Source organism: Rattus norvegicus, chromosome 5 (genome assembly GCF_036323735.1).
Source record: "Rattus norvegicus strain BN/NHsdMcwi chromosome 5, GRCr8, whole genome shotgun sequence".
Lineage (NCBI taxonomy): Eukaryota > Metazoa > Chordata > Mammalia > Rodentia > Muridae > Rattus > Rattus norvegicus.
Window position 1 is genome coordinate 161,832,286 of NC_086023.1, and position 25,767 is coordinate 161,858,052.

Consider the following 25,767-nt stretch of genomic DNA (forward strand, 5'->3'; position numbering starts at 1 on the left):
TTTCTTTCTGTGTATTTTCAGAACTCACACTGCCATAGCATGTATCAATATTGTGTTCCTTGTCACTGTTGAATAACACGCTATTTTATTGCTTTGTTTACCCCCTCAGAAATTGATGGATATCTTAGTTTACCAGTTTGGGGCTATTAATATTGAGTGGAACATTTGCCTGCAAGTCTTTATATGAACATACGTTTATGTTTCTTTTGGGGAAATGCCTCTGTGATGTCTTAATTTCCTATTTTTCCTTTCAGTAGCTCTCTTTATTGTTTGTATGTATGTATGTATGTATGTATGTATGTATGTATGTATGTATGTATGTATATATGTATGAATATGTGCCCCTACAGTTTTAACTGGTTTTGAAAAAAATTAAAAACTTTCCAACTTAATTACAGAGCTAACATTCGGATTTGCCGTAGGATTTAGCAAATGAGTGCATTCATCGTGGTGTCTGACTCACGTTCCACTTTAGCTCCTGTCCCTGATGGCAACGGAAAAGCCTGCGGCAGCTTCTGTGCTGGGAGTGAAGATGGATTGGTGTGCAAGCTTACAGAGGGAGAGCGCTCACTTTCACAGCTCCGTCGCCACCTCACCCCCACACTGGCTTTGTTAGCAAGCTTTCTCTGTGTTTTGACTCCCTGCAGTCATTTCTGTTGGAAGGTTGTGGACTATTGTTCTGGAGGTCACCCAGGAAGGCTCTCTGGGGGTGAGAGATATGGAACCAAGTTTTCGGAGCATTAAGTGTGTCTGGCTGTGAAAGCACGCGTGACTCCTGTGAGTGTACAGTGTCTCGCTGGGAAGTGAGCGCTCACGAGACCAGGGCGGGCTCCTCTTCCATCTGACCTGTCATTGTTCATTGATGCCTTTATATCAGCGCGATCCCAGTACTTGAGGTTATTTTATATTTTGTAAAAAATCAAATCAAATAACAACAACAAAAACAACAGCAGCAGCAGCAGCAGCAACAACAACAAAATCCACCACATTTACCCTTAAGGGGAGGGTGATCACAGAGTTTCATCTATGTCTGGCATTATTTGTTTTTTGGCTTCAAAGTTTTCTGCTTTGTTTTCTATCTGCTAAGGACTCACAGCCATTTATGAGGACGGCATTTCTGCAGTAACTTACTGCGGACTTGGGAAATGCTCTAAGAAATGTCTGAATTAGCTGTGGGAGCTCAAGTGGACATTTGCTCACACTTGATTGATGCTGTACTGAGATCACTTTCTCAGCTGAACTTCTTTACTGTTTTTCTGTATTTCTGCTCCTTCTCCTCAAGTAAGGCCTGGTGGGAGAAGGGCAGCCAGAGGAAGCAGTGTTGGGAGAGACAGACTCAAGCACTTGCTGCAGGGGCCTGCATCTCTGCTCCCTGCTTCTGCTTCCTGCTCCTCATCTTTGGTATCTGTGATGGCTGAGCTTTGAGTCTCTCGGATGGTGAGTGCCCAGATCCTTGTCTAAGCATTACTACTGAGTTAGCTGTGAGGGTGTCTGCATGTGAGATTAGCATCTGAGCTTGGAGACTGAGTGAAACAACTTGATGTTCTCTTCGTCATGGGTAGACATCATACCATCCTGTCCAAATGTGGAAGAAGAAATGATCTGTTATCTTCGAAGGCAAAACTTCCCTGGGGATGTTTATCTTCTGCCCTTGACTTCTGCCCTTAGCAAGCCCAGTTATCACAACTTTGGAGTCACACTCAGATTTATACCTTTGGATCTGCTTCGTAAGCCTTTTGGACTAGAGCTCTATATTAGGGCTCCTGGATCTTCCACTTTCAGACCAAAGATGGGGGCTTCTCTGCCTCCAAGGTCATATGAGATACATTTCTACAAATCTTTTTATCTAAGTATTCTATTGGTTTCTTTTCTCTGGACCCAGATTAACACACAGTTTGCTTCATTACTTTTCTTCGCTTTTTAGCATAAACACAGAAAATGAGTTGAGTTTATTATTTTGTGTTTCCATTCCCAAGATTACTATTTCTGCAGTGAGTTTCTGAGGCTGTGAAGAAACTGCTTATCACCTAGATATGAAGCAAAGGATACTACAGTAACAACCCAGTGATCCGTTGATTAAATGTGGCAATATCAGCTACTGGATGATTTAATCCGCGATGGTGGGGAGGGGTCTGTGACATTTCTTACAGCAGTTATGACTGCAGACTCTTCTGATAATTCCACAAAATCTATCCCAAATGTACCGCCCTCATCCTCACTACCTTCCGAGGACAATGTTATCTCAGAACAGTTACTAAAGGTCAACTTTAGCTGTGCAAAGGAACTAACCTGCACAACTGTTTCATCCCACATTCCTTACTGTTTCCTGAAGACTGCTTATTTAATACACATCCAAGTATAACATTTGGATGAATTCTATTCTGCCTCTAGAGCTTCCCCATCCTGAGATCCAAGATGGAGATAGATTTGGCCTGTTTGTGTGCAGACTCCCAGAGAGGGCATTTGGAGCCTCTATCTTCCTATTGGTCCTTTTAACCCAGTTTCCTTTCAGCTTCAGTAGTAGAGCCCTGGTTTTACTGTGGTGAACACAGCACTGTGACCTAGGGTCTACACAGTTTATGTGTTATTGATTCTGTCTCAAATTCTGTACAACCACTCCAGAAACCAGTCTGGCAGTTCCTCAGATAAGTGGACATAGTGCTACCGAGGACCATGCTATACCACTCCTGGGCATATACCAGAAAGATGCTCCAGCATATAACCACTATGTTCATAGCAGCCTTATTAATAATAGCCAGAAGCTGGAAAGAACCCAGAAGTTCTTCCACAGAGGAATGGATAGAGAAAATGTGGTACATCTACACAATGGAGTACTACTCAGCTATCAAAAACAATGACTTCATGAGATTCATAGGCAAATGGATGGAACTGGGAAATATCATCCTGAGTGAGATAACCCAATCACAAAAAAAACCCCACCAAAACCAGAAACAAACAAACAAAAAAACAACACATGGTATGCACTCAGTGATAACTGACTATTAGACCAAAAACTCAGAATACCCAAGATTCAATTTACAGTCCACACAAAGCTCAAGAAGAAGGAAGACCAAAGTGAGGATTCTTCAGTCCTTTTTAGAAGGGGGAACAAAAATACTCACAGAAGGAAATAGCGAGACAAAGTGTGGAGCAGAGACTGATGGAAAGGCCATCCAGAGACTGCCCCACCTGGAGGATCCATCCCATTTACAGACACCAAACCCAGACAACATTGCTGATGCCAAGAAGTGCATGGTGACAAGAGCCTTATATAACTGTCTCCTGAGAGCCTCTGCCAGAGCCTGACAAATACAGAGGCCGATGCTTGCAGCCAACCATTGAATTGAGAAAGGGGTTCACAATAGAGGAGTTAGAGAAAGAACTGAAGGAGCTGAAGGGGTTTGCAACCCCATAAGAAGAACAACAACATCAACTAACCAGACCCCCCCCCCCGAGCTCCAGGGACTAAACTACCATCCCAAGAGAACACAAGGATGGACCTATGACTCCAGCCGCATATGTAGCAGAGAATGGCCTTGTTGGGCATCAATGGGAAGAGAGGCCTTTGGTCCTGTCAAGGCATGATGCCCCAGTGTAGGGGAATGTCAGGGCTGGGAGGTGGGAGGGAGTGGGTGATAGCACTCACAGAGGCAGGGGGAGGGGGGATAGCAGGTTTCTAGAGGGGAAGCTGGGAAAAGGAATAACATTTAAAATGTAAATAAAACATTCAATAAAAGAAAAAAATTAAAAAAAATCTGTAGCTAAGCATAAGAGGCAGTCCTGACCCATGAACCCCTAATCTCCTTGGTGATGACATTTGGATTTGTGGCTTTTAGGAGGTCACAAAATCCAGAAGGGGAGTCCTCACACTAGGATCAACATGGTTATAGGCAAAAGAGGTTGTAGAGTCTGTGTAGCGAGCCCTTTATCTCATGGGTAGTCCCCATGATTTGACCTTGCTTCGCTGATGTTAAGCAACACGAACTATGGACTATTTCATAGTCCTTGCTGGGAGCTATTTTTGCATGTTTGGTTTTTAAAAAAATAAGGGCCGATTGTCCTATGGTAAATCGGGTTAGCCAAGCCAGTGTTGAAGCTGTGCTTCTGCAGTTTATGTCTTGTTTTAGATTCCCTTAAGAGCCACTGTTGATGAATTAAAAATAATCCTTGTTAGGAGCCTAACTGCTGTTTTGTAGTTAAAAGTTTTGCTCTAATGCAGTCCATGTTCCCTTCTGTATTTTCTCTAGGACTTGGGTATATTCTTTTCCATTTAGGCCTATGCTGCTATTAATATTTAGGATATAAGCTATAGCTTTCTTTTCTCTCTGTGACTATCCAGTTGCTGTTGCTGTATTTGCTTTGTAGCTGTGTTTTTGCCGTAGAGCGATGTCTGTGACTGTGTGTATTTGGGAACTCCCTATCCCAGCCCTTGGCCTCTCTTGCAGGAGTGGTTCATTCATAGAAAGGCAGCTGCAAGCCTTCCAAATGTCTTCGTCATTACAATTTAGGTCCTTTCAGATTCAATGCATTTTCATGGCATTTGTGTTCTCTTAGATTCTGCATGTTCTCTGAACAGGCTCTTCTGGCTTTCATAGTCTCTGTTGAAGAAACTGGTGTAATTCTGATTGGTCTACCTTTGTATGTTACTTAGCCCTTTTCCCTTGCAGCTTTTAATATTTTTTGTTCTGCGCATTTAGTGTTTTGATTATTATGTGACAAGAGGATTTTCTTCTCTGGTCCCATTTGTTTGGTGATCTATAGACTTTTTGTACCTTTGTGGTCATCTCTTTCTTTAGATTGGGGAACTTTTCTTCTAAGATTTTGTTGAAGATGTTTTCAGGTCCTTTGAGCTGGGAATCTTCGGAATCTTCGTTCTCCTCTATTCTAATTATTCCTTGATTTGGTTTTCTCATTGTGTCCTGAATTTCCTGGATGTTTTGGGTTAGGAGTATTTTTATGTTTTAAATTTTCATTGACAGTTGTGACAATCTCTTTTAAGGTTTCCTCTACACCTGAGATTCTCTCTTCTATCTTTTGTACTCTGTTGGCAATACTTATGTCTGTAATTCCCAACCTTCATCCTAGGTTTTCCATTTCCAGGTGTGCCTCCATTTGTGTTTTCTTTATTGTTTCTATTTCCACTTTTAGGTTTTGAACCATTTTATGCAATTCCTTCACCTGTTTAATGGTGCTTTCCTGTATTTCTTGAAAGATTTATTTGTTTCCTCTTTACGGCTTCTTCCTATTTACTTGTGTTTTCCTGTATTTCTTTCAGTGAGTTACTTATATCCTCCTTAAAGGACTCTATTATCTTCTTGAAATAGGCTTTTAGGTCAGCTTCCTGATTTTCAGGTTTGTTGGTGTATTCAGGGTTTGCTGTGGTGGGAGGACTGTGTTCTGATGATGGCCACATGTATTGGCTTCTGTTTCTTATGGTCTTGTGCTGCCCCTCACCATCTGGCTTATCCCTTGTGTTTGCTGGTCTGGGAAACTCTGTCTGGAGTCTGGCTCTTTTGTCCCTGGGCTGCTACAGGTCTCCTGGTAGGCCTGTGGCCCTGGCTGAAGCAGATCTCCAGTGGGGTCTTCCAACTGGAGGGTCTTCAGTGGGACAGAGAAGCTTCTGATTTGTTGCCATGGCTGCAGTAGATCTCCTTGGGAGGCTTCAGACTCTTGCATCTTCAGAGGAGAAGTCGAACTGTTGTCCTATGTGAAACTCTTCTCCAGAAAGGCCTATAGACTGTTGTTTCTGTCTCCTTGCTTGCAGCTGAACTCCAGGGAGGCTTTCCGTCTTTTGGGTCAGTTGCTTTGCATGCCACAGAGCCCCTGTGAGGTCATCAGACTGTAGTGTTGGTTGCCCAGTTGCCCTGTGTACAGAGGAACTCCTGGGATGCCTTCAAGCTATGGTGTCCTGGGAGCAGTGGGTCTCCTAGAATGTCTCTGGCTGTGGTGTCAGATGCCCTGAGTGCAGCAGATCTCCTGGGATGCCTCAGGATGTGGTGTCAAATGCTCTGAGTGCAGGGCTTCTTCTGGTATGCCTCAGGACACGGTGTCTTCGGGTGAGCAGACTAGCTAGCAGTCTGTCCCAGCAGAAAGGGCCTGGTGGAAGGGGAGCAGTATTCAGTGGGCAGGGGTTTTGGGGTGTAATGTATCCCTGAGACCACTGGGCTCCCAGTGGCAGCTGTGGGACTTCAGAAGGGTTCTTACCAAATGTTCTGAGTGCACCAGATCCTCTGGTGTGTCTCAGGATATATCCTCTTCTGAGGAGTAGATTAGCTAGCAGCCTGTCCCACCAGAAAGGACTGAGTGGAAGGGCTTCTTGTATGTTTTGAGTTAGAAGCTTTTGGCTTTCTGTATTTTCCTTGACTGTTGTACCAATGTCTTCTATTATATCTTCTACACCTGAGATTCTCTCTTCTTTTTTTATTAATGTTTATTTATTTTATATATGTAGGTACACTGTAGCTGTCTTCAGACATATCAGAAGAGAGATCCCATTACAGATGGTTGTGAGCCAGCATGTGCTAGGAATTGAACTCAAGACTTCTGGAACAGCAGTAAGTCCTCTTACTTCTTGATCCACCTCTCTTCTATCTCTGGATTCTGTTGGTGATGCTTGCATCTATGACTCTTGCTCTCTTTCCTAGATTTTCCATCTCCAGAGTTGTCTCCTTTCATGCTTTCTTTAATGTTTCTATTTCCAGTTTTAGATCCTGGGTGGTTTTGTTCAATTCCTTCACCTATTTGTGTTTTCCTGTATTCTTTAAAATGTTTATGTGTTTCCTCTTTAAGGGATTCTCCTTGTTTACCTATGTTCTCCTGTATTTCTTTAAGGGGGTTATTTATGTCCTTTCTAAAGTCCTCTATCATCTTCATGAGATGAGAATTTAGATCTGAATCTTGCTTTATAGGTGTGTTGGGCTATCCAGGCTTTCTGTGGTGGGAAAACTGGGTTCTTCTGTTGCCAAGCGATTTTGGTTTCCATTGCTTAGGTTCTTCTGCTTGCCTCTTGCCATCTGGTTATCTCTGGTGTTAACTGGCCTGGCTGTCTCTATTTGGAGGCTGTTCCCCCTGTGAGCCTATAAGCCTGTGAGCCTGAGATCCAGATGAGTCAGAACCCCTGGCCTGTAGATCTGCTACTGGGATGTGGGCTTAAAGGAAGAAAATAAGGGAATACAAATGGAAAAGGAAAAAAATCCTTTTTCTTTACAGATGATATGATTCTCTATAAAAGAAATCCCAAGATTCCACCAGGAAATTTTTGGAACTTGTGAACACTCTAGGAGAACACGTAAAAGTACAGCATTACATATAAAAATCTGTAGCATTTCTATCTTCTTTTTCATTTCTTTTCCTTTAAAAATGTTTTTAGAATAATTTAATTACATTTTCCATATATATATACATATGCATATATATATGTATATATATACATATACATATATATGTATATATATATATTAGACAACAGGTTCCTTCATGTCAAGATGTGTCTTTTAAGCTTATTTTAGGTATAGCTAAGCAATTCTCCACAAAGTCACAGTGCCAATAACCTTATATTCTCTCGACTATGGCTCATTTGTGCATTCAACAATGGGCAATTTTCCATGCATCCAAAATAATTCGTTCAATCTATATAATGCCACCTGTATGTATGTCTTCAGGGCTGACAGTTTGTCACCAAACAACCAACTGATGTGTGCTCTTCCCTGGTGAAGGCCAGCTCTCCCATTCCTACCTTTCCTCAATCACCTATAATTGTTTATGTAGGATTGAGGCTTCATTAGCCTTTCTCTGTCTGATTTGGCATGTCTAATGGTGTCATCCTTGTTGGCTCACATTTGGGCAGTCATAGTAGTAACACTCTATGGATGTATCTTCTGATATTACTTGGAGAAACAATTTCACAGCAGACTGCCTGATTCTCTAGTTCTTATACTCTTTCACTCCCTCTTCTACAATGGTTCCTGAACCTTAGGTACAGGAGAGTTTTGTTTTGTTTTGTTTTGTATTGTTTTGTTTTGTTTTGTTTTAAGTATGAGTGCTCTGTCTGCATATACACATCAATACCAAAAGAGGGCATCAAATACCTTTATAGATGGTTGTGAGTCTTCATGCTCAGAATTGAACTCCAGACCTCTGGAAGATCACACAATGCTCTTAACCACTGAGCCATCACACTAGGCTTCAGGACTATTTTGTCTATATATGCACTGGAACTTGGGATTTCCAATTTTCAATAACAAACATGCTTCAAAAGAAATAAGGTAAGCAATCTCATTTTAAAGTTCTCATTGGCTGCTTCATTGAGTTGTGGTAGCTATATGTATCTGTGAGTATAAAAATAAACATTAGAATGTAATAATACACTTCTGCCCACATTCCTGGCTGAAGTGGAACCTTCCTGTATCCATCTGTACACAGGAACCTAGAAGCAGTCAGGGACAGAAAACTTCCAGTCTCTGCCTGTGCCCAAAGCTGAAAGCCAGTCTCCAAGAGCTCTGACACACCTGAGAGCAGGGGTAAGACCACCACTACTGCTCTGAGGGATTGTCTGGAGCACTCAAGACACAGGAACCTAGGAGAAGTCAGGGACAGGATGCTTCTGGTTTCTGACTGTGCTCAAGCTGACCCAGTCACACAACTCTCCCTACCCAGATCCTGCTGGAAGAAAGCCAGTTTCCAGGAATGTTGACATACAAACTTACAGTCAAGACATTGTCAGAGAGAGCAAGATCAGCACCAGAGACAGCCAGATGGCTAGAGGCAAACACAGGAACCAAAGGAACAGAAACCAAGACTACTTGGAATCTTAAGAACCCAGTTCTCTGACCAAAGCAAATACTGGATATAACAACACACTGAAAAGGCAAGATTTGGAATTAAAATCACATCTCATGATGATGATAGAGGACTTTAAGAAGGACATAAATAACTGTCTTAAAGAAATACAGGAAAATGCAGGTAAACAAGTAGAAGCACTTAAAAAGGAAACACAAAACTCCCTTAAAGAATTACAGGAAAATACAACCAAACAGTTGAAGAAATTGGACAAAACCAGGATCTACAAACAGAAATAGAAACAATAAAGAAATCACAAAGGGAGAGAAATCTGGAGATAGAAAAGATAAGAAAGAGATCAGGAGTCATAGACACAAACATCACCAACAGAATACAAGAGATAGAAGAGAGAATCTCAGGAGCAGAAGATACCATAGAAAACATTGACAGAACCATCAAAGATAATGTAAAACACAAAAACCCCTAACCCCAAACAACCAGGGAATCCAGGACACAATAAGAAGAACAAATCTAAAGATAATAGATATAGAAAAAGTGAAAATCACAACTTAAAGGGCCAGTAAATATCTTCAACAAAATTATAGAAGAAAACTCCCCTAAGCTAAAGAAAGAGATACACATAAACACACAAGAAGCCTACAGAACTCTAAATAGATTGGACCAGAAAAGAAATTCTTCCTGTCACATAATAGTCAAAACACCAAACACACAAAACAAAGAAAGAATATTAAAAACAGTAAGGGGAAAATGTCAAGTAACATATTAAAGTCAGACCTATCAGAATTACATCAAACTTCTCACAAGAGACTATGAAAGCCAGAAAATCCTGGGCAGATATCATACAGACCCTAAGAGAACACAAAGGCGAGCACAGGCTACAATATCCAGCAAAACTCTCAATTAACTTAGATAGAGAAACCAAGATACTCCATGAAAAAAAAACAAATTTATGCAATATCTTTCCACAAATTCAACCCTACAAAGATAATATATTAAAAACTCCAACACAAGGAGGTAAACTTCACCCTAAAAAAAACCAAGAAAGTAATCTTCTTGCAACAAACACAAAAGAGGAAAGACACACAAACGTAATTTTACCTCTAACAACAAAAATAGCAGGAGACAACAATCGCTATTCTTTAATATCTCTTACAATCAATGGACTCAATCCCCCCCCCAAAAAGACACAGACTAACAGACTGGAAATGTAAAGAGGACCCAGAATTTTTCTGTATAAAAGAAACACACCTCAGAGACAAAGACAGACACTACCTCAGAGTAAAAGGCTGGAAAACAACTTTCCAAGAAAATGGTGTGAAGAAACAAGTTTGAGTAGCCATTCTAATATCGAATAAAATCGACTTTCAATCAAAAGTCATCAAAAAAGATAAGAAAGGACACTTCATACTCATTAAGGGAAAAATCCACCAAGATGAACTCTCAATCCTGAATATCCAAGTTCCAAATGCATGGGCATCTACATTCTAAAAGAAATCTTACTAAAGCTCAAAGCACACATTGCATCTCACACAATAATAGTGGGAGACTTCAACACCCCACTCTCATCAATGGACAGATCATGGAAACAGAAACTAAACAGATATAGAAAAACTAACAGGAGTTATGAATCAAAATGATTTAACAGATATATATAGAGAGAGCATGTCATCCTAAAACAAAAGAATATACCTTCTCCTCAGCACCTCATGGTACCTTTGCCAAAATTGACCATATAATCAGTCACAAAACAAGCCTCAACAGATTCAAAAAGAGTGAAATGATTCTATGCATCCTATCAGAACACTACAGACTATGGCTGGTCTTCAATATCAACAAGAAGAGCAGAAAGCAAACATATACATGGAAGTTGAACAACACTCTATTCAATGATAACATGGTCAAGGAAAAAATAGCTTATATTCAACAAAACTGGAAAACGTGGATGAAATGGACAATTTTGTAGACAGATACCAGGTACCAAAGTTAAATCAGGATCAGATAAAGCATCTAAACAATACTATAACTCCTAAAGAAATAGAAGCAGTTATTAAAAGACTCCCAACCAAAAAAACCCAGGCCCAGGTGCATTTAGTGAAGAATTCTATTAGACCTTCATAAAAGACTTAATAGCAATACTATCCAAACTATTCCACAAAATAGAAACAAAATGAACACTACCTAATTTCTTCTATGAAGCCACAATTACTCTTATGCCTAATCCACACAAAGACCCAACAAAAAAAGAGAACTTCAAATCAATTTCCCTTATGAATATCAATGCAAAAATAATTCAATAAAATTCTCAAAAACCAGATTCAAGAACACATCAAAACAATCATCCAACATTATCAAGTAGGCTTCATGCCAGGGATGCAGGGATGGTTCAATATATAGAAACCCATCAATGTAATCCACTATATACTCAAACTCAAATATTAAAACTACATGATCATTTCGTTAGATGCTGAGAAAGCATTTGACAAAGTTCAACACCCCATCATGATGAAAATCCTGAAATGATCAGGAATTAAAGGATCATATCCAAACATAGTAAAAGAAATATCCAGCAATCCAGTAGCTAACATTGAACTAAATGGAGAGAAAATTGAAACAATCACTAAAATCAGGGACTAGACAAGACTGCCTACTCTCCCCCTACTTATTCAATACAGTACTTCAGTCCTACTGAGAGCAATTGAACAATGGAAGGAAGTCAAAGGGATACAAATTGGAAAGGAAGAAGTCAAAGTATCACTATTTGCAGATGATATGATAGTATAGTTGTGACCCCAAAAGTTCCACCAGAGAACTACTAAGCCTGATAAACAACTTTAGAAAAGTGGCTGGGTATAAAATTAACTCAAACAAATCAGTAGCCTTCCTCTACTCAAAGGATAAACAGGCTGAGAAATTAATTAGGGAAATGTCACCTTTCACAATAGTCACAAATAATATAAAATACCCCGGTGTGACTTTAACCCAGCAAGTGAAAGATCTGTAAGATAAGAATGCCAAGTCTCTGAAGAAAGAAATTGAAAAAGATCTCAGAAGATTCAAACACCTCCATGCTCATGGATTGGCAGGATTAATATAGTAAAAATGGCCATTTTGCCAAAAGCAAACTACAGATTCAATGCAATCCCCATCAAAATACCAGTCCAATTTTTCAGAGAGTTAGACAGAACAATTTGCAAATTCATCTGGAATAACAAAAAAAACTAGGATAGCTATACTCAACAATAAAAGAACTTCTGGGGGAATCACCATTCCTGAACTCAAGCAGTATTGAGCACTATTGGTCTGTACCACTAGTGATAAAAACTGTATGGTATTGGCACAGAGACAGGCAGGTAGATCAGTGGAAGAGAATTGAAGACCAAGAAGTGAACCCACACACCTATGGTCACTTGATCTTTAACAACGGAGCTAAAAACGATCCAATGGAAAAAAGACAGCATTTTCAACAAATGGTTCTGGTTCAACTGGAGGTCAATATATAGAAGAATGCAAATCAATCCATTTTTATCACCCTGTTACAAAGCTTAAGCCCAAGTGGATAAAGGACCTCCACATCAAACCAGATACACTCAAACTAATAGAAGAAACAGTAGGGAAGAGTCTTGAACACATGGGCACTGGGGAAAATTTCCTGAACAAAAAACCAATGGCTTATGTTCGAAGATCAAGAATCACCAAATGGGACCTCATAAAACTGCAAAGCTTCTATAAGGCAGAGGCCACTGTCATTAGGACAAAATGTCAACCAACAGATTGGGAAAAGATTGAATACTACTCGGCTATCAAAAACAATGACTTTATGAAATCCATAGGCAAATAGATGGAACTGGAAAATATCATCCTGAGTGAGGTAACCCAAACACAGAAAAACACACATGGTATGCACTCATTGATAAGTGGCTATTAGCTCAAATGCTCGAATTACCCTAGATGCACAGAACACATGAATCTCAAGAAGGATGATCAAAATGTGAATGCTTCACTCCTTTAAGAGGGGAGTAAGAATACCCTTGGGAGGGAATAGGGAGGCAAAGTTTAGAACAGAGGCTGAAGGAACGCCCATTCAGAGCCTGCCCCACATGTGGCCCATACATACACAGCCACCAAACTAGATAAGATGAATGAAGCAAAGAAGTGAAGGCCGACAGGAACCGGATGTAGATCTCTCCTGAGAGACACAGCCAGAATATGGCAAATACATAGGCAAATGCTAGCAGCAAACCACTGAACTTAGACTGGGACCCCCGTTGAAGGAATCAGAGAAAGGACTAAAAAAGCTTGAAGGGGCTTGAGACCCCATAAGAACAACAATGCCAACCAATTAGAGCTTCCAGGGACAAAATCACTACCCAAAGAATATACATGGACTGACCCTGGGCTCCAACTGCATAGGTAGCAATGAATAGCCTAGTAAGGGCACCAGTGGAAGGGGAAGCCCATGGTCCTGCCAAGACTGAATCCCCAGTGAACGTGATTGTTGGAGGTAGGTCAGTAATGGGGGGAGGATGGGGAAGGGAACACCCATATAGAAGGGGAGGTGGAGAGGTTAGGGGGATGTTGGCCTGGAAACCAGGAAAGGTAATAACAATTGAAATGTAAATAAGAAATACCCAATTTAATAAAGATGGAGAAAAGAAAAAAAGAAATAAAAAATATTCAATAAAAAATTAATCCTAGTAAATCTTGTTAGGGTTCTTGTCTACATTTATAACAATATGTAGTTATCATTCTTCTGATGTTACTAAAAATGTTGTATTCTGTTTCTGTACAATTTTATGTCTTTCACCATTTCTTTTGAGTTTTGTTTCTATTTTGATCTTGCTATCATTCTTCCTTAATTAAATTTCATTATCTATATTTGAACCCATTAATAAAGTACATCAGAATTACGGGCATGTTTTTCCCACTTTGATGAAGTTATTAACTCTTAGTTATTTTACCTAACTAATAGCAGCATGTGGTACTGTTAGATGTACCGTGGAACATTTGCCATTGGAGGGCAACCATACATTTTATATCCTTCAATGTTAAACCAGCAGTTCTGTTCTTCTTCCTCACCCTCCCGTCTCAGACCATATACTGTTTAAGCATCCTTCTACAATGAAAGAAAAGTCATAATCAAAGAGTCAGGTACAAACCATTCTTCCTTTATTTCATTCAAGGATCACAGTTACCATCATATACCCTTAATATAACTGATGGTAGGATTTAAAGCATTCATGGAGCAGGGGAAAGAGAAAAACTGGTTATCAAAAAAAATAATACATCCGTGAAAGCCATCTTCCACATGGTGCCAGGTCACAGGGACCCCCTGGTCTTCCAAGCGCTTCTTGTAGAGTAAGGTATCATCCCGGAGAATATCATGCTCACAGCTCAATAGAAATGTGTCTGGAAGTTGAGCAATGATCTTGTCATCTGCTAGGAGAGGTGAAATCTTTTCATCCAAAACATGCTTGGTTTCCAGATAGGCAGTCTCATTGAAAGGTCCTAGAAACTCGGGACTAAAATCTTTGCCCTTAAACCTTTGGGGAATGTTGTCAGAGCTAAGCCACTTGCTGTACTTTTTCCACATGTCTGGGGGCACACAAGCTCCTGTCAGTATGGCATTTTTCCAAGAGAGATCAATGTTTAGGTATCTACAAAAAAATGTAATCATTAAGTCTCTCGTAAGCAATGGAACATTGCGTTTCTGCAATTGTGATGGTAACTGGAAGTTAACGCCTTGCAAAATTGGAGTAATCAGGACTTGAGCCCTGATCTGGGGAAGCTTGTCTTGACAGGCCAAAGCCTGAGTGACAGTGGCCACAGCCCAACCTCCAACACTCTCTCCAGCCATAACCACCCGGGAGGGGTCTACCCCATAGGTTTGAAGGTTCTTCAGGAAGTGAATGGAAGCATTAAGGCAATCAAGGTGAATAACAGGATGATGGTGGTCCGGAAGCTTACGGTACCTAGGGAGAAAAAGAGTGAACAAGGCATTCTATGTACACACTGGAGTCCATTGCAAACAGCATTATCTACTCTCACATGAGACCAAAAATGTTGTGCCAAATGTCCCTAATAAAAAATGTCTGTCATCATTTCTCTTACAAGGACTTGAGGAAACCTATCTAGGGTAAAGATGGTCAGGAATTTCCATTTCATCCCACACCATGCATGATTCATTGATGAGCACACAGGAACAAGGCAATTCAAGGCTGTTGTCTTAGGAAGCATAAAAGCTAGTAAAGATACAAACAAGGTCATTGAAAATTTGCTGATCACATGTCTCTCTCTCTGGATTCACCTGTACCTGATGTATTGAGCATGTGTTGAGCACTGATAAAATCGCTGCTAAGTACTCTCAATGTATTTTCTTTCCTACTTCATGAGGAAGCTGTTTTAGTTGAGCTGGTTACAGCAAGGTAGAAATACTGGCAATGATGACATCAAACCAGTGGCAGCAGAAGAATAGGAAAATCCATGCAAGCAGTGGAGTTAGAGCCATGAGAATCAAAGATGGCTGCTCGACAAAGGAGCAGCGAGAAGCTATTTACATTGGCAGACTTGCAGAAACTACCAAAAGTACTGACAGACAGTAGTGGAGATGAGAGCACATCAGCAGAGAAAAACTGAATGCCTTCTAAAGCAACACCACAGAGACCTCCATCTTCTGCTCTGCCCACCCAACAACATTATACAATCTTAACACTACCCATCCACGCAGAGGAAGGCCAGGCTAAGGTATGTATCTGTCAACTCTGTTCCTCCTTAAGTGTTTACATGCATTCCTCACAGGTGTATGTGTGTTCCTAAAATGTATTCATTCTATTTTAATTAACTTCATAAATAAATTTTACACTGTGTATAAGGTTTTGGCTAAGGCTTACACATGACTTTACACTATCTAAATCCTTAATGATATTGTGTGATATTTTTGCACGATGGGAGTGCAAGAGCAACTTTCTCTGCTCTTCAATCCAAAAATAAATTCTTTGGCAAACACTCTTTTCTGTTAATAAGTCACTAACTACATCAGACCACTCACCCCACCAACAGGACCACTGAGTCTGTCTCACGGGCGAGAAAGTTGCCTAGGCCATGGTAAACATCTGGAAGAGAAGACCCACTGTAAATAGTTGTGACAAGAATCAAGCACATTCTACCACAAAGCCAGGGATAGCTGCCACCTTGGTGGACCTAGAGATGACACCTTCACTGTGAACTTTAGAGAAGGTCAGTGGCTACAGCATATTAAAGGCAGGAAGAGACACAGGGGACATTATTAGGAATGACATTCAGAGGTATGGGAAAGGCTAGTGACAAGTTCTTAAGTGTGAGTGTAGGATCCTTCTGGTGGGAAGATAACATTAAAGCATAAACTAAGTGGTGGAGCCAGCACAGTATATTTTGAGTTTAACAAGGAGATAAAGTGAGTGTGGTTTGCCCACTATGAGCCACCAAAACTGAGGAAAGTGCATGAATTTGAGAATGTTATCAAAAGACATAGATATCTGCCACTGTAATTGGTGAGGGAATGAAAGAATCACATCTAATGCCAAGACAATCCTACTGTGACATTGATGCCCATATCTGGACTGAGACCACTTAGAAAACATTGCTATGGAGAGCTGAAAGCCAGCCGCCAGGAGCACCTACAGACCTGAGAGCAGAGATCCCTGCTCCCAAATCACTTGGGGGAGAGAGCAGAACACCCAGAAGTGTGGACAATCCTGAGACTGCAGAACAGACTGCCACTTCTGCCCAACTTGACCCACATCCCTGGTCCAAGAGGAAACTGCAGAGTGCCTATGGACACAGGAATATAGGAGCAGTCAGCTGCAGGAACCCATGATCCAGGTATGTGCCTGGACCTTAACTGAAGCAGTCATAGAGCTCCCTGAAACCTAATCCCATGGGGGAGAGAACTGGACCCTCAGAAGTGTAGACACCCCTGAGAAATCAAAGGAGACTACTCTCTGCACATATTCCAGACCCAAGAGGTAATCACATAGTGCCATCTGTGCACCCTGGGCACAGAGACCTAGGAGTAGTCAGGGGCAGGACCCTTCCAGATTCTGCCTATGCCAAGAACTTAAAGCCAGCTGCCAAATGTGACTGCATATCTGAGGCCTGAGACCTGAGAACACTCTGTTCCCAGAACTGGCTAAAAGAAAACTGGAAAACAGGTCTGCAGGACTACTGACACTCAGACCTGAAGGAGGATCAAGCCACTGTCAGAAACAGCAAGACAAACTAACACCACAGACAACCTGATGATGAGAGGCAAGCACAGAAACCTACGCAACAGGAGACAGCAGATGCTGGTGAGGATGTGAAGAAAGAAGAACACTCCTCCATTTTTGATGGGATTGAACCTGGTAAAACCACTCTGGAAATCACTCTGGATGTTCCTCCGAAAATTGGACACTGCACTACCTGAGAACCCAGCTATACCTCTCCTGGGCATATCCCAAAAGGTGCTTCAATATACAACAAAGACACAACCTCCACTATGTTCATAGCAGCCTTATTTATAATAGCCAGAAGCTGGAAAAAACCCAGATGCCCTTCAACAGAAAGAGGAATACAGAAAATGTGGTACATCTACTCATGGAGAAATACTCGGCTATGAAAAACAATGACCTCATGAAATTCATAGGCAAATGGAATGAACTAGAAAATATCATCCTGAGTGAGGTAACCCAATCACAGAAAAACACACATGGTATGCACTCACTGGTAAGTGGATATTAACTCAAAAGTACGAATTACCCAAGATGCATTGCATGGACCACGAAGCTCAAGAAAAAGGATGACCAAAGTGTGGATGCTTTACTCCTTCTTAAAAGTGTGAATAAAAAGTATCCATAGTAGGGGATGTGGAGGCAACGTTTAGAGCAGAGACTGTTGAACAGCCATTCAGAGCCTGCCCCATATGGGACCCATATATACTCAGCCACCAAAACTAGATAAGCTTGATGAAGCTAAGAAGTGCATGTTGACAGGAACCGGATATTGATCTCTCCTGAATTACACAGCCAGAACATGTCAAATACAGAGGCGAATGCTAGCAGCAAACCACTGAACTGAGAATGAGACCCGCATTGGAGGAAATAGAGACCTAAAGAGCTGAAGGGGCTTACAACCCCATAAGAACAACAATGCCAACCAACCAGGGTTTCCAGGGACTAAACCACTACCCAAAGACTAAACATGGACTGACAATGGGTCCAACTGCATAGGTAGCAGAGGATGGCTTTGTTGGGCACCAATTGAAAGAAAAGTCCTTGGTCCTGCCACAGATGGACCCAATGTAGGGGTTTGTTGTGGGGGGGGGACTAAGGTGGGATGGATTGGGAGGGAAATACCCTTATAGAAGAAGGGGTGGGGGAAGTTATATATATAGGAAAACTAGAAAGGGAATAACTTTGAAATGTAAATAAAGAAATATCCAATAAATAACAGAGAAACAAACACAAAAAGAAAAAACTAGAGTTACACATTGAGAGAGATTTTTGGTTTTTTCACACTGTGAATTTTAATGTAAAAATCATTCTTAATTACTTAAATCTATATAAAAGGTATACTTTAGAAGATAAACTAGGTTACTAGTACTTTGGTTCTACATAGGCTATTTTATAACAAGGGTTTAAATTGTGTTTCAGCCAAAGAAGTAGAATAACATAGAATGTAATTAAGGACACTCATTAATCTAGGAAAAATTTCTTCCGTATTCCACCATTTCTTATTCAAATGTCTTATCCTTCCCAGTTATTTACTCTTTAGTTAGCATAATTATAGGTTGGGTTAAAGATTTTACTGTTTGTAAGTTGGCAGACATAATGCTTATGTCACATACCTTGGTATACTGGGAAGTTCTAGACAGTTTTTTTTTTTTTGGCCACTAGAGATAAAAACAAAAAGTCAGTTTATTTCCAAATGTACTCATAGATTACCAAAAAGAATATCAATAATATATTAGTGTATTTTGAAAACATATCACTTTTGATCTTGACAATCATTATATTGGTGTATCAAATAAAATAATAAAAGACCAACAGCACTGTTTAGAGTGCTGAGTTACCTCAATCAACTGACTAACAAACAGCTTTGGATTGAACCAAAATGAAACCTTTCAAAATTGACTTTTATGACCTTGATAGCCTTAAGCTTGAAAAGCAACATAGGGGGCTCTGGTACACTAAACTAACCAAAACTTGGAATTAAGGAAACAGATTTTTATGAAGCACAGGGGAATGTGAGGGGAGGGGCAATGAAGGAGACTGTGACAGAGAAGGATGTGAATACACAGCAGTTCTATGAAGTAGTGAAAGGACAGTATTTCTAATAAAATCTATTTCCTTCTACCAAGATCATGTGGATAGTGTTTTCTCTAAGACTTCATAATTCAGCAGAACATTGTAAAATAGTCTGAAGTACACACGGACTTGAAACTGGGTGTCATTTAAGTGTAACATCTTTATGGTGTTCCGGGTTTGTTGAAAGCAAACAACAAGGATTATCTTGGTTACAGTGACAAACCAGATATTCTGCACTGCGTTTCTGCAGCAAATGTTTAATAGATCTGATTTCTGAAAGTTAAAATTCCTGCTAATCTTTCCTGTCACTGTCGAGGGCTGGGAGTTGTCACCTATTCAGTGAGTTGTGTGGAGTAGGGAGACTGATGTACAATAAGTAAAAGTTATCAGCACAAACATCAGAGTAAAATGATCATTTGGAACAAAATTTCAAAAGGAATTAGAAAATCTGCCATGCTTTCTAAGATGACTTTTCAGTTCTGTCACTTTGCTGTTAGTTAAATGTAAGTTAATCCAAACTATATATACTATGTAGTTAAGGAATGCCTTCAGGCTACAGGATATGTCTATTAAATAGTATGGGTTTTGTTTCATTGTAAAAAAGAAAGAAAATATTGCTATATAAGCTACAACCCACTATCTGAGATGAGCCACAAGCTCTGGACCTATCCTTTCTTTAAGAAAATCCGATGTCATCCCAGGTCTACCTCCATTCTGCAGTCTATCTTCAACCTCCATCAGACTCCTGAACCATAAAGGTAAGCTGCCTTCTGTTACCCATCTTCCCTGCTGGCTGAGTCCTCTGGGACAAGCTAAGCTGTCCTGAGCAGCCTGCCATCCCAGGGGAACTTCCATTCTCAAAATCCTTCTTCTCCACCCACATCAGATTCCTGAACCAAATGAGTAAGCTTCCCTCGTGTTCTCTGAGCCCTCTTGCCCAAGTCAAACTGCCCAGAGCAGCCTGTCATCCTAAGGGAACATCTGTTCTCCTGCCATCTCTGCTCACCTTCATTAGACCTGAGGCTCCTGAACATACCAAATAGCAGTCCAAGGATATCCATCAGAGGCCTGTCACACCAGGACCATCAGTGTTCAGCCCCTTCCCAAAACCTACTACAACAAGAACATCCAGGGATGAAAACCATCCATGTAGCAAAAGGGCCTCAAAAGAACATAATCAACAAGAGCCAGGGCAATATGACACCTCCAAACCTCAACTACCCAACTAGAGCAGCCCTGGATATCCTAACACAACCAAAACACAAAAACATGACCGTAAATCCAACTTATAAAAATAATAGAAGCCTTTACGAAGAAAATGAACAAATCCATTAAAGAAACACAGGCAAATAACAATCAAAAAGATAGAGGCCTTTAAAGAGGAAACAAATAAATGCCTTAAGGACATGCAGGAAAATACAATTGAACAGGTGAGGAAAATAAATAAAACCATGCAAAGTGTGAATAGACCCGAAAGTGTGAATAGAAGCAATAAAGAAAACATAAAGTCAGGAAATTCTGGAGATGGAAAACCTAGGGAAGAGAACAGGAACACGGCCCGGATCTGAAGGGGCCCAAACTAAAGCTCCCTGCACCCAAATACCTTGGGAGGGAGAGCTAAACCTTCAGAGGGGCAGAACACCTGGGAAGTCAGAAGAGACTACACTCTGCCCACATTTCTGACTCCAGAGGAAAACACCTAATGCCATCTGGGACCCTGGTCCATGGGGGCCCCAGGAAAGGCTGTGCAGGCCCTCCTGGTTGCCGCCCTCATGGAGAGCTCAAAAGCAGGCCCCCAGGAGCAACTTCAGCCATGGGACCAACTTTTCTGCTCCAAGCAACCTGCCTGTTAGACTAAGGACACAGGCCCACAGGAATAGCTGAAGACAAGTAGACAGGAAAGACTACACACCTGAAAGCAGAACACTCTGTTCCATAACTGGCTGAAAGAAAACAGGAAAACAGGTCAACAGCACTCCTGACACACAGGACCATAGGACAGTCTAGACACTGTCAGAAATAGCAGAACAAGGTAACACTAGAGACAACCTGATGGCAAGAGGCAAGCGCAGGAACCCAAGCAACAGAAACCAAGACGACATGGCATCATTGGAGCCCAATTCTTCCACCTAAGCAAACACTGAATATCCAAACACACCAGAAAAGCAAGATCTAGATTTAAAAATCACATTTGATCATGATGATGGAGGACTTCAAGAAAGACATGAGGAACTCCCTTAGAGAAACGGAGGAAAACATAAATAAACAAGTAGAAGCCTATAGAGAGGAATCACAAAAATCTCTGAAAGAATGATAGGGAAACACAATCAAACACGTGAAGAAATTGAAAATGAAAATAGAAACAATAAAGAAAGCACAAAGGGAGACAACCCTGGATACAGAAAACCAAAGGAGGAGACAAGGAGCCATAGATACAAGCATCACCAACAGAATACAAGAGATAGAAGAGAGAATCTCAGGAGCAGAAGATTCTATAGAAATCATCGACATAACTGTCAAAGCAAATGTAAAATGGAAAAAGCTACTGGTCCAAAACATACAGGAAATCCAGGACTCAATGAGAGGATCAAACCTAAGGATGACAGGTATAGAAGAGAGTGAAGACTCCCAGCTCAAAGGAACAGTAAATATCTTCAACAAAATCATAGAAGAAAACTTCCTTAACCTAAAGAAAGAGATGCCCATAAACATACAAGAAGCCTACAGAACTCCAAATAGATTGGACCAGAAAGGAAACTCCTCCCATCACATAATAGTCAAAATACCAAATGCATAAAAAAAGGAAATAATATTAAAAGCAGTAAGGGAAAAGGTCAAGTAACATATAAAGGCAGACCTAGCAGAATTACACCAGACTTCTCACCAGAAACTATGAAAGCCAGAAGGTCCTGGGCAGATGTCATACAGACCCTAAAAGAACACAAATGCCAGCCCAAGATACTGTATCCTGAAAACTCTCAATTAACATAGATGGAGAAACCAAGATATTCCATGAAAAAAGAAATTTACACAATATATATCTACAAATCCAGCCCTACAAAGGATAATAAAAGGTAAAGCCCAACATAAGGAGGCAAGCTACACCCTAGAAAAAAGCAAGAAACTAATCGTCTTGGCAACAAAACAAAGAGAAGAAAAGCACACAAACATAATCTCACATCCAAATATGAATATAACAGGAAGCAATAATCACTATTCCTTAATATCTCTCAACATCAATGGTCTCAACTCCCCAATAAAAAGACATAGATTAACAAACTGGATAAGGAATGAGGACCTTGTATTCTGCTGCCTACAGGAAACACACCTCAGAGACAAAGACAGACACTACCTCAGAGTGAAAGGCTGGAAAAAAATTTCCAAGCAAATGTTCTGAAGAAGCAAGCTGGAGAAGCAATTCTAATATCGAATAAAATCGATTTTCAACTAAAAGTCATCAAAAAACATAAGGAAGAACACTTCATATTCATCAAAGAAAAAATCCACCAAGATGAACTCTCCCTTCAATGGAGGAATGGATACAGAAAATGTGGTACATCTACACAATGGAGTACTACTCAGCTATCAAAAACAATGACTTTATGAAATTCATAGGCAAATGGATGGAACTGGAAAATATCATCCTGAGTGAAGTAACCCAATCAGAAAAACACACACAGTATGCACTCATTGATAAGTGGCTATTAGCCCAAATGCTCGAATTACCCTAGAAGCACAGAACATATGAAACTCAAGAAGGATGACCAAAATGAGAACGCTTCAGTCCTTCTTTAAAAGGGGAACAAGAATACCCTTGGCAGGTAATAGGGAGGCAAAGATTAAAAAAGAGGCAGAAGGAACACCCATTGACAGCCTGCCCCACATGTGTCCCATACATATAGAGCCACCCAATTAGACAAGATGGATGAAGCAAAGAAGTGCAGGCCGACAGGAGCCGGATGTAGATTGCTCCTGAGAGACACAGCCAGAATATGGCAATACATAGGCGAATGCCAGCAGCAAGCTGCTGAACTGAGAACGGGACCCCCGTTGAAGGAATCAGAGAAAGGACTGGAAGAGCTTGAAGGGGCTCGAGACCCCTTAGGAACAACAATGCCAACCAACCAGAGCTTCCAGGGACTAAGCAACTACTCAAAGACTATACATGGACTGACCCTGGGCTCCAACCTTATAGGTAGCAATGAATGGCCTAGTAAGAACACCAGTGGAAGCGGAAGCCCTTTGTCCTGCTAAGACTGAACCCCCAGTGAACGTGACTGTTGGGGGTAGGGCGGTAATGGGGGGAGGATGGGGAGGGGAACACTCATGTAGAAGGGGAGGGGGAGGGGTTAGGGGGATGTTGGCCCAGAAACCAGGAAAGGGAATAATAATCGAAATGTGAATAAGTAATACTCAAGTTAATAAAAAAATAAAAAATAAATAAAAATTATAAATGAAAAAAATATTTGGAATGTCTTGTAATTATGATACTGTTTATTTAGAGGGAGAGGGTATGATCAATGTTATTTGTATGTATGAAACTGTTGCAATGATACTTTTGACATTCCCTAAAAATAAAAAGATCATTACATTGTAAAAAGAAAAATGTGATACAGAGATAAACAAAGAATTATCAACTGAGGAATATCTCATGGCTGAGAAGTACCTAAAGAAATGTTCAACATCCTTAGTCACCAGGGAAATGCAAATCAAAACAATCCTGAAATTAAACCTCACACTAGTCATAATGGCTAAGAACAAAAATTCAGGTGATAACAGATGCTAGTGTGAATGTGGAGAAAGAGGAACACACCTCCATTGTTGGTGGGATTGCAAGCTGGTACAACCACTCTGGAAATCAGTCTGGAGGTTCTTCAGAAAATTTGGCGTAGTACTACCTGAGCTGGATATACCCAGCTATACCACTCCTGGGCATATACCTAAAAGATCCTCCATATATATAGAAAGGACATATGCTCCACTACGTCCATGACAGCCTTATTTATAATAGCCAGAAGCTAGAAAGAACCCAAATGTCCTTCAACAGAGGAATGGACACAGAAAATATGGTATACTTACACAATGAAGTACTACTCAGCTATTAAAAACAATGACTTCGTGAAATTCTTAGGCAAATGGATTGAACTAGAAAATTTCATCCTGAGTGAGGTAACACAGTCACAAAAGAACTTATATGATATGCACTCACAGATAAGTGGCAAATAGTCCAAAAGTTTGAAATACCCAAGATATAATTCACAGGCCATATGAATCTCAGTAAGAAGGAAGACCAAAGTGTTGATCTTTCGGCCTTCTTAGAAGGGGGAACAAAATACTCACAGGAGGAACAAAAAGTGGAGCAGAGACAGAAGGAAAAGCTGTCTAAAGACTGCTCCACCTGGGGATCCATCCCATATGCAGCCACAAAACCAAGTTACTATTGCTGATTCCAAGAAGTGCTTGCTGACAGGAACCTGATATGGATGTCTTCTGAGCGGCTCTGCTAGAACCTTACTGATACGAAGGAGGATGCTTGCAGCTAACCATTGGACTGAGCACATGGACCCCAATGGAAGAGCTAAAGAAAGGACTGAAGGAGCTGAAGGGGTTTGCAACCACATAAGAAGATCAATATCAACCAACCAGCCCCCCAAAGCTCCCACGGACTAAACTACCAACCAAAGAGTACACATTGAGGGACCCGTGGCTCCACCCGCATGTGTAGCAGAGGATGGCATTGTCTGGCATCAATAGCCGGTTGGGGACTTAGCTCAGTGGTAGAGCACTTGCCTAGCAAGCGCAAGGCCCTGGGTTCAGTCCCCAGCTCCGAAAAAAAAAAAAAAGTAATAAATACTAGTAGAAGCCTTTGGTGCTATGAAGGCTCATTTCCCCACTGTAGGGAAATGACAAGGCGGTGAGGTGGGAGTGGCTGTGTGTGAGGGGTAGCATCCTTACAGAAGCAGGAGAAGGAAATGGGAAAGGGAAAGGGGATAACATTTTAAATGTAAATAAATAAATATTCAATTAAGAAGAAGGAAGCTAATAAAGAGCAATAGAAAGATTTTATCAAAACAAAACTGATTTAAGTAACAGTTATCTTAAATATTAAAATATATTTGCATTCATTTCAAAGTAGGGGAGTAGGTGTTATATCTTCTTATTAACTTGGCATTCATTTGCTGATTTATTTCCTTTTCTATAACGGGAACAGTTGGCCTTTATTGAGTAACTTTTTTGCTGTGTTTTATAAAAAATAAAATATATAATGTTTTCAATATCAAAAAAGGAAAATGGTGCACATAACTAAATAGAAAAGTCTCAAAAAAGGAATCTCAAATAGCTGAGACACACTTTAAGAAATGTTCAAAGTCCTTAGTCATCCAGAAAATGCAAATCAAAACAACATTGAGGTTCTATTTTTCACCCATCAGAATGGCTAATAACAAAACTCAAGAGATAACACATACTGACAAAAATGTGGAGGGGCCAAGGGAACACTTCTACATTTTTTGGAGTGTGAACTTGTACAACTACTTTGAAAATCAATTTGGTGTTTTCTCAGAAAAGTGAGAATAGTTTTATCTCAAGACCTAGCTATACCACTTCTGTGCATATACCCAAAAGGTACTCCAACTCACAAAGACACTTG

General features: G+C 40.5%; 2 protein-coding genes across 4 annotated transcripts in view; one reads left to right on the plus strand and one right to left on the minus strand.

Annotated features, from left to right (window-relative positions):
* LOC103692519 (60S ribosomal protein L9 pseudogene) overlaps positions 1–25,767 on the plus strand; it is a 1,198,372-nt gene that overhangs the window by 217,540 nt on the left and 955,065 nt on the right. The gene's annotated exons all lie outside the window — the stretch shown is intronic.
* The window catches only part of AAdacl4fm3 (AADACL4 family member 3), a 38,431-nt gene continuing 26,596 nt past the window's right edge, over positions 13,933–25,767 (minus strand). For 2 of the 3 annotated variants that reach the window (XM_039111572.1, XM_345598.5), the window contains exons 3-4: positions 15,845–15,908; positions 13,933–14,768 (exon numbers count right to left, since the gene is read on the minus strand). In XM_039111572.1, coding sequence (XP_038967500.1) covers positions 13,994–14,768; positions 15,845–15,908 — 839 coding nt within the window. In that variant the 3' untranslated portion in view covers positions 13,933–13,993. The remainder of the gene's footprint in view (positions 14,769–15,844; positions 15,909–25,767) is intronic. The other variant, XM_039111571.1, reaches the window with a different exon arrangement.